We start from the raw sequence: 14,880 nt of genomic DNA, 5'->3' as shown, positions 1-14,880 counted from the left end.
TTAATTTTGGCTTCATTTGCATATTAAAAATAGCGCAATAAAAAAACCGTTATGTGCATATTAATTCTGGTCCAGTAGATGTGACAACCTAGTAGATGGGAGGAGAAAAGAATCGGCTGGTTATTCTTGAAGATATAGGAAATAATGGTACCTATGTACACAAGAACATTGTTCTGAGATAATTGAGTTGAAAGTAAGAAAAGAGGACAAAAAATAATAGCGTTTTAGCCCCAAACATTCCCTGAGTCATTTATTTAGTAAGCAGCACCGTCGTAATCACCGCCGAAGTCCTTTTTATCTTTTCAGACTCATATGTCCTGCCTTGCCTATTTTGTCAGCTGTCCTACAGCTGTGTTCGCAAAGTATTTTCGCTTGTGGCCAACCGCTTTCAGCCACTTGATGGTGGTGTTCGCCCAGGGTTCAATCCGAATGATTTTAAAACGCTGGCTCGTGTGATGCCACCATCGTTTAATGAAAGAACAGCATTCAATGTTGCAATTTTGAGAGTGTGAAGCCCAACAAAGACATTTTGTGGTGCGTCTCCGAAGCGAAAATAAGGAAAAAACGTGCATAGCGTCTTTAGATTGCCTTGGCTGACAAATCAACTATGCAATGGTTGCTAAACAATTTCTTAATACAGCTGGTTTTAGGAAAGCATTTTGATCAGGAGTCGAAAATTTCTTGATGGAAAATATGACATTAAACACGGAGCACATACTAAAAGAGGACGTTGTCACTTACTTCTAGCTTACGAAAAAAAACAACTGCTTTTGAGCCAGAAATACGACGTTCTAAGAAAAATGTGATTATGGGAAATGTGCATAAGGGAATGAACTTCCCTAGTTGCGAAAAGAAGGTCATTTTTTTTTTAAATTCACCCTTACCCTTGCCCTAAAGGGACCCTGCAACACTTTTTTCATCTGTTTTTGAAGTCTTGGATGCTTGCAGGACGTAGTCACCCAACACACCCAGTACTTAGATTAGGGGGTCGCAAAGTATATCAGCCAAAAATTACTGCTCTATGCCCAACAGATAACTTGTAAACTCGCTCGAAAGATTGTTTTCTCTTTCCCGGTCTTGGCTTTCTTCGACGGCTCGAATTACGTCACTGAGGCCACGTAGCGGCTGTTGGCCGGTTTTTCTTCAGTCGCGGCAATGAACGCTTTTCGATAGCAACTTAAAAAAGAAAAAAGCCACAAAAACAAAGCAGAAATGGAAGACGTAGCTGGAGCGACGAGCAAATCACACAGTGCCGCTCCGTGCTGGCGATAACTATAGCTTTAGCAGTGGTTCCAGACGAGAAGGAAAGAGTGAAAGCGCTTATCGAAAGTGTGCACGGTCTCTTTAAAACAGTTGTGCGTCTAATAATTAGCGTTGTTTTCTTGCCAATTTTTTCTCTCAAAGATCTCGCGCGACTCGAGGGCGATACCGTACATGGTCCTTTGCGTGTGCTGCGGTGTCTCCGGATTCCTGGTGTCTGGTCTACCGGAAGCCAGGGAAGGCCACCTACCCGAGCTCGTCAGGGCTGAGCCGAACGAGTGCGTATGAACTATTCATTAGCGCTGCACAGGCGATTACTTGGGTAGCTTCCTGGCAGGCCATCGACAGGAATAAAACAAGAATGTAACTCGACGCTGAATGAGCGCCAACAGTAGAGGTCGAGACTAGACCCCATGTCTTTTACGTGACATAACAGCGAGGAATAAACGGCAGTTGATTTCTCTGTCATAGGAATCAGTGAAACACGAAAGTGAAATGTGCAGCGAAATCTGCAGCTGAGCATGATTTGCGGGTCGGCGGCTGTCTGTGGGTGTGCTTGGTGAGCGACGTCCTGCCGGCGGGTCGCTTCGGCAAAGGTGTACTGGCGTCATTTCCGTGAAGGATATGACGTCAGTGAAATCTTGGGGTATCGCGACATAAAACACTTTCGTGTTAAAATATAAAACCCGAAAACGAACAACCCTACGTATAAGGTACTCTTTAGTACTAAAGGTTGCTTCACCGCAAGGAGACACTGTGTGCAGGGGTGCACCCCTTACAGGCCACGGCGTCACTTCTGTGACGGATATGACGCCAGCGAAATCTTCGTGTATCCGGGAATAAAACACTTTCGTGTTCAAATCCGTGTTAATGAAGAGCTCGGTTGTTACTTTACACATGCTCCTGGTACCGTCAGGGCACCATTCTTGGTCTTGATCGGATAACAGCGGTTCTTAGTTCTAGTTGCGTCGATCTTGTCGATATTTGCCTACAAGTTTCAGGCTAACGTCTACGTCACCCCAGTGCGATACTACTCCTCGTCCTGGATTGATTGATTAATTGCAGGGTTTAACCCGCCGACCGAACGCATGCGATGAGGCGCGCCGTAGTGGAGGGCTCCGGATTAATTTTGACCACCTGGGGATCTTTAACGTGCGCCGAAATCTCGTACAGACGGGCGTTTTTGATTTTCGCCTCCATCAGAAAAGCGGCCGCCGCGGCTGGGAATTACCCCTCGTCCTCACTTCTTGCGGTCCCTCTTATAATATTCCCACATGTTTGTACCAATTTCCCCGAGCCCAAGGGCAAGTACGAAGTGTTTGCGAACACAATATTGCCTACAATATTGCCTACCAACAGGCCCAAACCATGACCCTTTTGGACTTCATTTCTAGTACTAGCGCTCGTCCTGTTGTCCCCTTTCTTTGTCCCTGTCTATTTTGCGCTTTCAGTTTCCATTATGCATCACCAACAGGCCCAAACCATGACCCTTTTGGACTTCATTTCTAGTACTAGCGCTCGTCCTGTTGTCCCCTTTCTTTGTCCGTGTCTATTTTGCGCTTTCAGTTTCCATTATGCATCACCAACAGGCCCAAACCATGACCCTTTTGGACTTCATTTCTAGTACTAGCGCTCGTCCTGTTGTCCCCTTTCTTTGTCCGTGTCTATTTTGCGCTTTCAGTTTCCATTATGCATCACCAACAGGCCCAAACCATGACCCTTTTGGACTTCATTTCTAGTACTAGCGCTCGTCCTGTTGTCCCCTTTCTTTGTCCGTGTCTATTTTGCGCTTTCAGTTTACAATATTCATGTCGCGGGAATTGAGGCTGGAATGCAGACAATATAGTAACGAGGAAAAAGTTACAGAAGATCCCTAAGCCCGTTCTTATGAGATGAGAACGTGAAAGTAGACAGCTTTGGTTTCACGTACGTAGAAGCTCCATGTACATGTACGTATATCTTTCGCGGGTTACCAGTGCGCATGCTCAGAACGCAAAGGGCCTAAGTGAGACACGTGATATTCGTATTTTTTGCGTTGCTTCCCCTACGTTGCTTTCGTACATAGTTGACCAACATGGCGGCGCCCTGTTCTCCCGCTTCGCAGCGAAAACAGTTTTTCGCTAACCCCCCGGTGCAATGTCGTGTTCTAAGCTGTTGATTTCGCCTTGGGTTTGCCCTCTTACCCTCGCCTAAAGTTTCAATCGACAAACAGCTTTTGTTTTTCAGACAGAGGAATGATTTTTCTGTTGGTAAGCCTGAGGAAGTAGCGTTTGTCGTCGCCATAGCAACGGGCTCGCGAAATTACGAGGGGCTACAGCAGTATCTGTGTCTGTTAGTACAGTCGAACACGGATATATCGAACTCCAAGGGGATCGCGAAATAGTTCGATATATGAAAAATTCGATATAAAAATATGGGCTCTGAGACCTCACCTATGGCGGACGATCACTTACCGACCGTCGCATTCAAGAATGACAACTAATTCCGCACTCACGACGCAACAGGACGCTTTATTTCCGTGAAAAAAAAAATCGCTGATCTTGGCCTGCTTCTTCGTCCTGGAAATGAAATTAAAGACGCTGGTCTTGATCTTCTCGAGGCTGCACAACTAGAAAATTCCCAGCAGTACGCTGCGCCTTCGCACACCATGCACAACACGCACGCAAAAGAAGAACAGCGCGCACGTACCACAAGAACTTTGAAGGTAACAATTCCAATGCTCTCTGAACGGACTCCAACAAAGCGCTCGCGATGGTCATCTCCGAGAGAAACAGTGATCTCCGAAAGGTGCGGGACAACTCGCCAAACAGCAGCGACGGCAGCAAAATGCAAAAGAAGTAGGATGCCGTCAGCGCCTTCGTTCCATCTTCCCTTTCCCGAGACGACATCGGGGGAAGACAGACCCAGAGAGAGAGAAAAAAAAAACTCTTTTTCAGCAAGCCGGGAACGTACGCAGCCGAAAAAAAAAAAGACGTGCGCAGTCGGGGCATCCCTACCTCGCACTGTCACATTTTCTGAGCGTTCGGGCTTGTGTGCCTAGAGAGATTTAGCATACCGGGCTCCGTCCGCTAACGCTACGGCGGCCAGTAGCGGGGCCCGACTGGGCAAGCGCAAATTCGTTCCGGTAGGGGGGATTAGTTCCGCGAGCCAGTCTTCGCAATGCCCGCGCATTCCTCCACATCCTCCTCAACCTCAATCGGGGGTGCAGCGACCGCCGAAGAGCACCTTCCAGCTCGCGCGGCGTTCGATATACCCAATCTCGGGAAAAATACGGTTCGATATAAACGTACTAATTCCTATACTTTTACACAGAATTTTCAAGGGGATAATTTATGAGTTCGATATAGACAATAATTCGATATACCCGTGTTCGATATATCCGTGTTCGACTGTAGATGGCGCTAGAGATAACGCGCGGCTATGGGCGGAGAGCGCGTGCATCCAAACGCCCTACGCGCAGAGTGCGTCGTGTACGTGTAACTAAAAGGGTTTCAAACTATATACGCGTGGGCTGCGTATACTTTTCATGTTTGTGTGCGTGAACTCTGTACGCACGTGAAACTAAAACTGTCTAGTTTGTGAACAGTTGCACTAAGAACAATGAAGAATTATCGGCACTTGCAGAGGCTCTACTCCTATCATACGATGCATTTCTATACTAAAAGGAGTAGTGACACGAAATTTCAAAGCTGCGATAACTCTTTAAAATGCTTCCTTTTTACAAGGAGATATCTTCCAGCAAGTTTGAACAGTAGCCGTTCAGTATAACATATTTTAAATCCATTTTAATTTCTGCCCGAACGAGAAAGCCCAGAGCTGGCTAGCATGACATCATCTGATACTTGCCCCAAACTGCCGACGTCCGGGCTCCCGTGACGTAGCCGATGCGCTGGCTGTGGTTGGCACGCGCTGTTACACCGTGTGTACACGTCACGGTTTTGGGACTGACGTCCTCGCCCGATCTGGGGAGCGCGCGCGTCCAGACCGTCAGCGGTGCGAAAAGAATGGTGACGTCAGGTGCTACCTACTGTCATGGCGGCCAGTCGGCGTTCGTTTTGTTGAAACCGAAACTGACACGAATAAACGACGCCGTAAATGATTGTTTATGCTGCGATCGACCGTCTAATGTGCCATTCTATGATTAGTGGGCTTATAGGGACCCATACAGCGAAAAAAACGTAACAAGAATGTTTCGTGTCAGTACTCCTTTAAGGTTTTACCTAAACGCTCTGCCAGCTTCTAGCATCTAGTAAGTTACCCGCAAAGCGGCGCCAAACCACGTCCGCAGCGCCATGTTCTTCATACATCAGGTTGAAACTAGGAGAACAGCCAAGGTTCTTTGTGTGTTACTGCTCCTCCTGGCACAGCTTCGTTCATAGTTGCAGTGCCTCGAACACCGTGTTCGGCATGACGTCGGTGTAGTGTAGTGGTTAAAGGGACCGCCAACCGATGTTAGACGATAGTCTTTCTTTGGCTACTTACCGGAAATATTTGGTCTATTTGTCGGTGCGTCTGTCCCTCGATTCAACCATCCGGCCAAAAGGTTTGTATAGTCCAAACCATTCCGAACCACTTAATCTGGAAATACGTTTCATACTAGGCAAAACTGTTGATAAAAAGAAACAATGAAATAATGTGTGCTTGATATTTTCGAGAGCAAATAAGAAATAGGCGTTCAAAAAATATTTTTACCCAAAATTAAAAAAAGAGAGCTCGCGTGCCTGGACCTCGTGGCAGGGCTCCAAGTTAAAAAGTTACAAAAGGTTCCTGTAGATGACGCAACCAGTGGAACAAGAGAAAATAGAAATCCTCTTAGCGAACCTGTTTACTGTGGGAGGGTCGAAAGGGAGAGGAACAGCATGAGAGGTGGGCGGAGTAATAAAGACAGGCATTTACGGGGGCAGAGGCCTCAGAATACTATCGTCTTTTGACGACATTTGCAGCGAACGGACCTGTTACGCGGCCAATTGTTAAAACAAGTCTTTCTTGGGCTCTTAAAAGCAAAAATTTGGTCTGTCTGTCTGTCTGTCTGTCTGTCTGTCTGTCTGTCTGTCTGTCTGTCTGTCTGCCTGCCTTTGACTCGATTCAGCCACCCGGCCAAGTGAACCAGAAACTGCGCAACAGCCTTATACACGCAGCCTAATCTAAACGCCGAAGTCTGGTGTCAACGTTCATACTAGTCAACATTGTTGAACAAGAACAAGACATTACGAAAATATGAGGCAGCAAATGAATACAATATAAATAAGGGATATTTGCAGTGTTCCTTTATTAAAACTTCATGGATGATTGTATTTTGTGATAGCAAACCGTCGCCTGTTGTTGCCCGCGCTACCTCCTGGCGGCATTTAAGAAATCAAACGGCAATAGCAAAGAAAGGTTTCACTAGATGGGATCCACGTTCCGCTTGGAACTCTCGTGGAATAGAGCAACGTGAGTCTATAAACGGTGCAGTAGGGTGCCTCGATTCACGCGCCTCTCCGCCGTGCGGCAGCGTGCCCGACTTGGAGCAGTGGAACGCGGTAAATTTAAATTGAATTAAGCAAACGTCTAGCTAGTTATCTTGGGAGCAACGAGACAGGAGAGGAACAGCATGAGAGGTGAGCAGGAAAGAGAAGGGAGGGATTTACTTGGCAGGGGCGGAAGTCGACTATCGTCTTCCGTCGACATTTGCAACGAGAGGAGCAGATACGCGGCCATTTTTTTCTCGAGCATACGTTCACGAGTGCATAAGGAAGTATGCATTTTATGAAGTGAAGAACACAAAATTTTTTTAATGAAGATAAAGGAAATATTATTTTAGGGTGGCACCAAAACTTATAGAAATTGAGAGGTGTCGACGATCAGTGGCTAAACTTGTTATTATACCGTATGCGCATCATGGGATCTAAAAACATTTTTTCAGCTCAGGTAATGTAAAGCATATCAAAACATATCAAAACATAAAGCATAAAGCATATCAAGTGTAATGTAAAGCATATCAAAACACATAAACACAAATATTTATGCAGATTGCTGTGGTTAGTGACGTCGCTTGAAATGTTTTTTCAACCAAAAACGTTTAAGCGCTGCTGTCTGGAAATTTATGTGCCACCATAAATCTGTTGCAGCGTTTTACCGAACATCACTTTTGTTCGACGCCAAATTTATTCCGGAGACCAAAGTCTATGTTCTGTTTGTTTTAACGCTCCTATCACCGTCGAATTTACATGGTTATTTCCGAATAAAAGAACGCTACATCCTATGGGCCTTGTTTTCTGCATATACTGGCAAACCTTCTACTGAAGTAAAGTCAAAGCCCGTTGCGGGGACAAAAAAAAGGCGTAACTAGGTCGCTCGTCACACTTTCTTGAATAATGTTTTATACAGTACTTTTTAATTCTTCTGTGCAAATAAAAGCAAGTCGCATGGCAGTTTAGTGTCATGGTTGGCAACATTGTTTCTTTGGCAGCATTAACCCCGCCGAGGCTGTCGTATTAAAAATTCCTCATACAAGCGTACTAGGGCGTTATCAGACTTGCCATTTCGGTTCAGAGGAGTTTAAGTGATTCACTTTTATTTGCGACAGGGTACATGAACTCACAGAAATCGGTTTACGGTACCTTTACGCCGCCTTCCTGTCTCCACGCATAACATCCTCCACGCGTAACAGCATTGTGTCTTGTGCGACAAACTTGCAACGTTCCCGAGCAAAAATCTTACCATTTTATTCACGGAGTAAACTGTACACAATTTTGTTCACGCATAAAAAAATTGGCTACACGCTGAGAAGGTGTTTGTACTGCGAAGCCGCAAACGACACCCACAACGATTACCCATGCGGCGTCACTTGAATTCACACACGTGGCTGTACACAGAGTGAAACCAGAGACTCTGCCAGCCGTTACCCGGAATTCGTGGGCCGGAGTCCCGAACGCAGCAGCGTCGGCGGAAACACTTCCGCAGGGTGAGCAGGATGGCGGCACGCGCGGCTATGGCATCATTTCTCTCACTACCCCCCTCACTCTTGTTTCCTGTGTCGCCTCCAAAAAGCGCTCCCCCCCCAGACGCTGAATCCAAGCCACCGTCTGTCTCCCCGACTCCGTGTGTGGTACGTAGCTTAGTCGGCTAGACAGCGGGCTTTCGCTCCGTTTCTCTCTTCGGGCCCAGGTCCGATCCTTGGCGGTGCCAGTAGTTTGTTTGCGTACTGTGAGTGTAGCCAGTAGCCAGTAGTAGCCTGGGATGATTGTTTGTGTAGCCAGTAGTAGCCTGGTAGTTTTCTGGTGACGCGGAGAGGAAAATTTCCTTGGCTGGTTAGAGGTATACTGCTTCGCAGTAAAAATTGTTCACGTTTCTGCTCGCCTCGCTGCAAATGTCGTCGAAAGACGATAGACTTCTGCCGCCCCTGCCACGTGACTGCCTCATCTGTCTACCCAGCCCACCTCGCACGCTCTTCCCTTCTGTCTCGGTCCTCCCATCATAAACGCAGTAGAGGTTTGCTGAATTCAATTCAATTTTGCCGCGTTCGCACTTCTGGCGCGCCATCTGTTTGCACCTTTCGCTACTCTTTCGTTTGGCGTTCGAGCCGCGAGCTCCTGTTTTCCGCTCGAGCGCTTTATGTATTTTTTAGTTATAACATCGTTTCAAACGCGTATTTTTTGTTTGCTATAGCAAAAATTAGCCACCCATGTATGTCTAATTGAAATAACACGGAAAATACCACTTGTGTTTCACGTTTTGCCTCAAATATGCCTAAGGTATTTTTTTTTTTTTCGTAACAATGTTGACAATGAAAAAGGAGGTGTGCGCAAGAGATGTACGCAAGAGACGTATTTTTTGTAATGTGTTTTACAGGTTGATCCCGACGCGACCATCAAGTGGGCGTTCGAAAAAGCATGTCAGCAAGGTGTCCACGGGAGAACCAGCTGTTGCAAGAGGAACAGATGAGGCAATAACACTTTTATAACACCTTTACTGGCAGCAATGTATTCGTAAACTTCCCTATGCGGTGACAGCCATCAGTGCAGCCAGTAGCAGAGCAATCGTTTCAAATTCTCGAAATGTTTTTGCGACCGTGCACACTAAAATTTAAGGTCACTGAGAGTCCCAGAATTCAATACTTTTACCCGCCGACGTGGCTCAGTGGCTAAGGTGATGTGCTGCTGAGCCCAAGGACGCGAGTTCCGTCCAGGCCGCGATGGCTGATTTTCAGATGGAGGCGAAAAGCGAAAGCGCCTTTGCGTCAGGATATGGGTGTATGGTTATGATCCCCTTGTCGTCTAACTCGTAGACCTGAACTACCATGCGCCTTGTAGCCTCGGCAGTCTTTTTGAACTCGTGGAAACGCACAATTGGAAAACGTTGAATATTTGGCTTCGTCAAACGATTCGGCACGGGTACGGCATAATGTGGATCCGCCATCCGCAAGGAAGCTACGGACCCAGAAGCCCACAAATATTACGCAAGATGCATGCATGGCTTTGGGGTAAGGTTCCTTAAAGGGACCCTGCAACACTTTTCTCAATTTGTTTTGACATCTTAAATCATTGCAGAACGTAGTCACCCAACACATCCAGTACCTGGATTAAGGGGTAGCAAAGTACACCAGCCAAAAATTACTTCTTTAGGCCCATCAGATAACTTGTAAACTCACTCGAAAGATTTTGCCCTTTTTCCCGGTCTTGGCTTTCTTAGACGGCTCGAATTACGTCACTAAGGCCATGTAGCGGCTTTTGGCCGGATTTCCTTCTGTTGCAGCAATGAACGCTTTTCGATAGCAATTTAAAAAAAAAAGCCACAAAAACAAAGCAGAAATGGGAGGTACATATGGTGCGACGAGCAAATCACGCAGTGCCGCTCCGTGCTGGCGATAACTACAGCTTTCGCAGTGGTTCCAGACGCGAAGGAAAGAGTGAAAGCGCTTATCGAAAGTGTTGCAGGGTCCCTTTAAAGAAGGAAAAAACGAACAGGAAAGCGCGTTACCATGCTGCACGCAAGAGTTTCGAACGAACGAAACGTGTCGGCGTCTACGGAAAGCAGACGATAATAGGATAACGCTTGCGTGTTACTGTAAGGGCTCGACAACGGCCGCCAACAGCCGGAACCTTTATTTTGTGACGTGAAAAGGCGGCTATACGACCCGCCAAATATGTACGTAAGGCGCCGGGGATTCCGAAAAAGGTGCGGGGAAAAGGGCGACAAAGTTGCATCGTAATTGCATCTTTATTTTGCTTGTGAAAGAGTGGTACTGGGCTCAAATGTTACTGAGTGCAGAACCTCACGAATATGCGAGCTTATTGACGACGTTACAGACCTAAAGACTCTTAATATGAACGAAAGCCCCACAACATACTTGTTTCTTAAACCTAACTCAATACGAACTGTTCTGCTGTTAATATTTGAAACAGAAGACATACAATTAGACGGGCGGGCAAATGGACGGACGAAGTAATACACGAAAACCAAACGAACCAATGAACGAATTATCAAAAGAATAAAACTAACGTGGAAATTTGGGCGAATTGGTACTCCATTGTACAATATTTTTACAGCGTGGAAAAAAGAGTGACGGACGAACAGCGACGTGACACGGACAAGTTTCTTTCTTTCTTCGCGAAAAGAATGATTGAAGAAGCAATGAAACAATTTAACGGCACTAGACAAAAATAAACGAAATAGATAAAAGAAACCTACACCCACGAACACCCACGCAGGCATGGACGCCCATTATTCGGTTTACAACTCCGAGGTGTTCAGAAGCAAGTTTGATCCCCTTAAAAAAAGTGATTGGTGCGAAAAAATTGCGCACTTGTGCGTTGCTCTGAGGCGGTAAGGCAGAAACATATTTCAAGCCATTATTATTATGATTTAATGAAATTAAATTAATTTCGACGTTCTACTTCTGTCGTACAGGAGTAATTCACAGTAAGTCGTATTAAAATTGTTCAATCTTGCAGAATTCGCGTAGTAAGCTCGTGCAGTGACATCTCCGTCTCACTTTGGCCACCCTATTCGGCTAATCACGTGATTTAAGAGGCTAAGAACAGCGCGAAGGCAGCTCAAAACAAATCCTTAGCCAACTGAGATCGATAGGGTTGATATTGTCATTTCCTGTTATATGCGAATCACAAGGAAGGCAGCACCTGTTATCAGCTGCAGGCTAGCATACGTAAACTTTGTTTACGGACTTGCATTATGCCGGACTTCGCTTTTGTATTGATTATCGCGTTGTAAAAATGGTGATTAGATTGATTGAGTGGTAAATTCAGAGCCTAATATTTTGCTATGTGATGTGGTTATGGGGTTTATAAAGTTTACAATAAGATGACTAAGTTTGAACTCAAAGAAAGTATTTCATTACACACGGTACGACACAGGTTTATAGTCCTGTAATCGATATCACCAGACCACTGCTGATACTGCCGCTAATTGTCTTCGTTAAAACAGTCATGTAGCTTTGACAGATTCAACTTCACATTTGATTTCCTAGGAACTTTGTACTTAGCGGGTTGTGTGCCCAGCCGTATCGTAGAGCGAAAGAGAAACAAAACATTGGCTGTAAAGGTGTTTTCATCAAAACCATCTTAGAGGGTTTAACTTAATCCGTAACCGTGCCCTCCGGCTCGTCTATCTCCTCACCTGCCTCAGCTCCTTAAAAAAACCGAAATATTGTCTCTGACACACCGACAAAAAGTTAGCACCACCAGAAACGAAAGCACAACCGAGTAATCAGGATAGAAGTGCACTGACTGAACTAGAACAGTACTTGTGCTAGCCGACCAAGCATTGAAGGGACCCCGCAACACTTTCGATAAGCGCTTTCACTCTTTCCTTCGCGTCTGGAACCACTGCGAAAGCTGTATAGTTATCGCCAGCACGGAGCGGCACTGCGTGATTTGCTCGTCGCGCCATATGCGCCTTCCATTTCTGCTTTGTTTTTGTGGCTTTTTATTAAGTCACTATCGAAAAGCGTTAATTTCTGCAACTGAAGGAAAACCGGCCAACAGCCGCTACATGGCCTTAATGACGTAATTCGGGCAGTCGAAGAACGTCAATACCGGGAAAGGGAGCAAAATCTTTCGAGCGAATTTCCAAGTTATCTGATGAGCATAGAGCAGCAATTTTGGGCTGAGGTACTTCGCGACCTCCTGATCAAAGTAGTGGGTGTGTTTGGTGACTACGTTCTGCAAGCATTTCAGATTTTTATAAAAGTTGAAAATAAGTTATCACGAAATTAGGTGTCGTGAATGAATACATATGCTCGCGAAAATGATAATAGGCATAAGTCAACGTTTACCGTGTTTCTGTCGCAGGTGTCTCCTAAAAAGGCGGCCATCTTTCCATGGAGGGATAATGCGAATTCCAAGAAACCAAAAGCAAAGCGTGGACATCGGGGGGAGCGTCTCGCGCACGACTCGTCGACGTTGCTGGAGAAGAGCACCGGCAGTCGTCCCAGCTGCCCCGAGAGGGCTTCGGAGGGCTCAAGCCCTTTCATCCCCGCAGTGTCCGCCGAAGGCAGTGAAGCAAGCGGAGCCCGGGCGCCCGCCCAAGCGATCACTTCCAGCGCGACCTCCACGCAATTAGAAGAGAGCCCCAGGTCAATCCCAGCCTCGCAAGGGAACACCACAAGCACCTCTCCGGCCATAGACGATTTGCAGCGGTGTGCCTCACCCACTTTCGACCAAGGTGGCTTGTCTAAGAGCGCCAACACTGAGGCCATGGTCAGTGCCACCGGGCTGCAGCCGCGCCGCTTCTCAGCGAATGCTGGCGGGAAACCAGCCGAGCCCTCCTTGACCTCGACCCCAACTCATCGCGTAAGCTCTACCGGTTCTCCCCGCCCGTTCTTCCTGTCGGACGCCTTCCCCACCGTCACGCAGACGACCGACTACGTTTCACCGGGCTTTCTGTCCGTTGATCAATCGTCTCCGACCTCGAAGTACGAAACCGCGGACGCCTCGACTGTGGCAGTGTCCCGCGCAACGTCTACCACCGAGTCCATAGCCGATACTCCCGATCCGTGCTCCTCCAAGCGGCCGTCCAGCGTCAACACTTCATCTGGCGGCGCTTCGCCGAGGCTTCACCGTCGCGGAAAGCGCAAAAAACCGGGCCGACATAAGCACCCCGACGAATCTGTGAAGCCAAGCTCTGAGCCACCGATTGCCGCAGAGGACCCTAAAGACAGGGCGCCGGACATGCCCGGTACCCGGCCTTCCTCAGAGGGGTCAAGCGCCCCTGCGAGCTCAAGCGCGAGCACAACTCCCGCATGGTTATCGATATAGAACACACACTGTTGCAGCCGTTGAATGGAAAGTCGGATAAGAATCAACTGCATGCTTGTTTTTTCAGCTGGCGTTTGAAGCAGTTCGCACCAAAGGGTCCCAGAAGAACAGCCACATCCATTTCGACGGAAGTATGAAAAAGTACTTTTTTTCGATTCTCAAAATAAGGAGTGTTTCTCCATTGTTCTCAGCCACAGCATAACTTTCACTCTCAGTGCCGTGGTTGAGTAGGTGCTTTGGTGTGCAGATGGATCTTGTGCGTTGTTTTCATCCATCACATGATTGCGAACGCAGGCATCAAGAGTTATGTTCTGCTCGCACTATGATTTACTGCCGATGTGTAATAATTATGGTATTTCGAAACGTGGGGTTTGGCTGCTGGTGTTGCGGTCCTTACAGCATGATCGATGTGAGGATCTCAATGTAGCCGCAAAAGGTTTACTGCTTTCCTGTGGGTGGGGCTTTGCGCTGACGAGTGATCATGGTCCGTCCCAACAAAACGCGCCCAGTTCTTGGGCAGCGCTACAAACACGTGCTATGGGCGTGTAAACAAAGGTGTGAAACCAAGCTGCAGTGCAGTGTACGCACCGGAGGTGTTACAAATAAACTAAATGCACCAGAATGAATCACTGCAATAATTGAAATAACGTTCGCGCAAGTGAGAAAACTTCTTCGACCGACTTTTAGGAGCGAATACCCTTAGGGACTCGGGATGTCGGTGTCTCCTGCCGTCGCCGTCATTTCATGTAGTCACGGTACTAAAACACCGGTACACTCGCTTTCCAACGCCTCGCGCTAGAAAGTTTCATCTCCGTGGTCGAAAACGCGTGCTAAAAGAACACATCGGGACACTCGTTTTTCAACGCCTCGCGATAAAAGTTTCGTGCTTCAAAGACACGAGACTTTTACAGCAAAGCTGTATAACTGTACCCCCAATGGTTTCATCTCCGTGGGCGAAAACGCCAAGGCGCCAAGAATACTTATACACTGCATAATTCACCCCACCCCAGGTTTCTCGTTAGGGGAGAAGGCTCGGGATTTTTTTGTTGGATGCGTATGATGTATAGGTTTGCCCTTACTAGGCAGTCGGTGTGCTTTCTGAGGGGCTTAGGTAATTGTACTCCATGTGGAGCATTCGCGGCGGGTAGAACCCTCCCTCGGATGATGTGCAGCACAGTTCTTTCACATCACAGTAATGTGGGAACCCAGAGCAGCGGAGTCAGCGACCTGCAAAGCCTGGTTCAGGTGCAAAGAAGCCACCGTACCATAGGAAACGTTGACACAGAGACAGAACAAAGTGCAGGATCAAAGTGCAGTTCAAATATTGCCGCGTCTTAAAGTGTTCGCTGCTCCCGGAAGGGCG

At 47.0% G+C, this 14,880-nt stretch overlaps 1 protein-coding gene across 1 annotated transcript in view; it reads left to right on the top strand.

Moving 5' to 3' along the window:
• LOC144146245 (uncharacterized) overlaps positions 1-14,880 on the top strand; it is a 57,903-nt gene that overhangs the window by 23,258 nt on the left and 19,765 nt on the right. Inside the window, exons 9-11 of the mRNA XM_077678209.1 lie at positions 1,405-1,538; positions 9,094-9,187; positions 12,552-13,437. Of these exons, the coding sequence (XP_077534335.1) occupies positions 1,405-1,538; positions 9,094-9,187; positions 12,552-13,437 (1,114 nt within the window). The remainder of the gene's footprint in view (positions 1-1,404; positions 1,539-9,093; positions 9,188-12,551; positions 13,438-14,880) is intronic.

This window comes from Haemaphysalis longicornis, unplaced genomic scaffold (assembly GCF_048455015.1).
Source record: "Haemaphysalis longicornis isolate Haplotype H1 unplaced genomic scaffold, Haemaphysalis longicornis Haplotype H1 scaffold_7, whole genome shotgun sequence".
Classification (NCBI taxonomy): Eukaryota; Metazoa; Arthropoda; class Arachnida; order Ixodida; family Ixodidae; genus Haemaphysalis; species Haemaphysalis longicornis.
The sequence above is the reverse complement of the archived record's forward strand: the minus strand, read 5'-3'. Positions and strand labels throughout refer to the sequence as shown.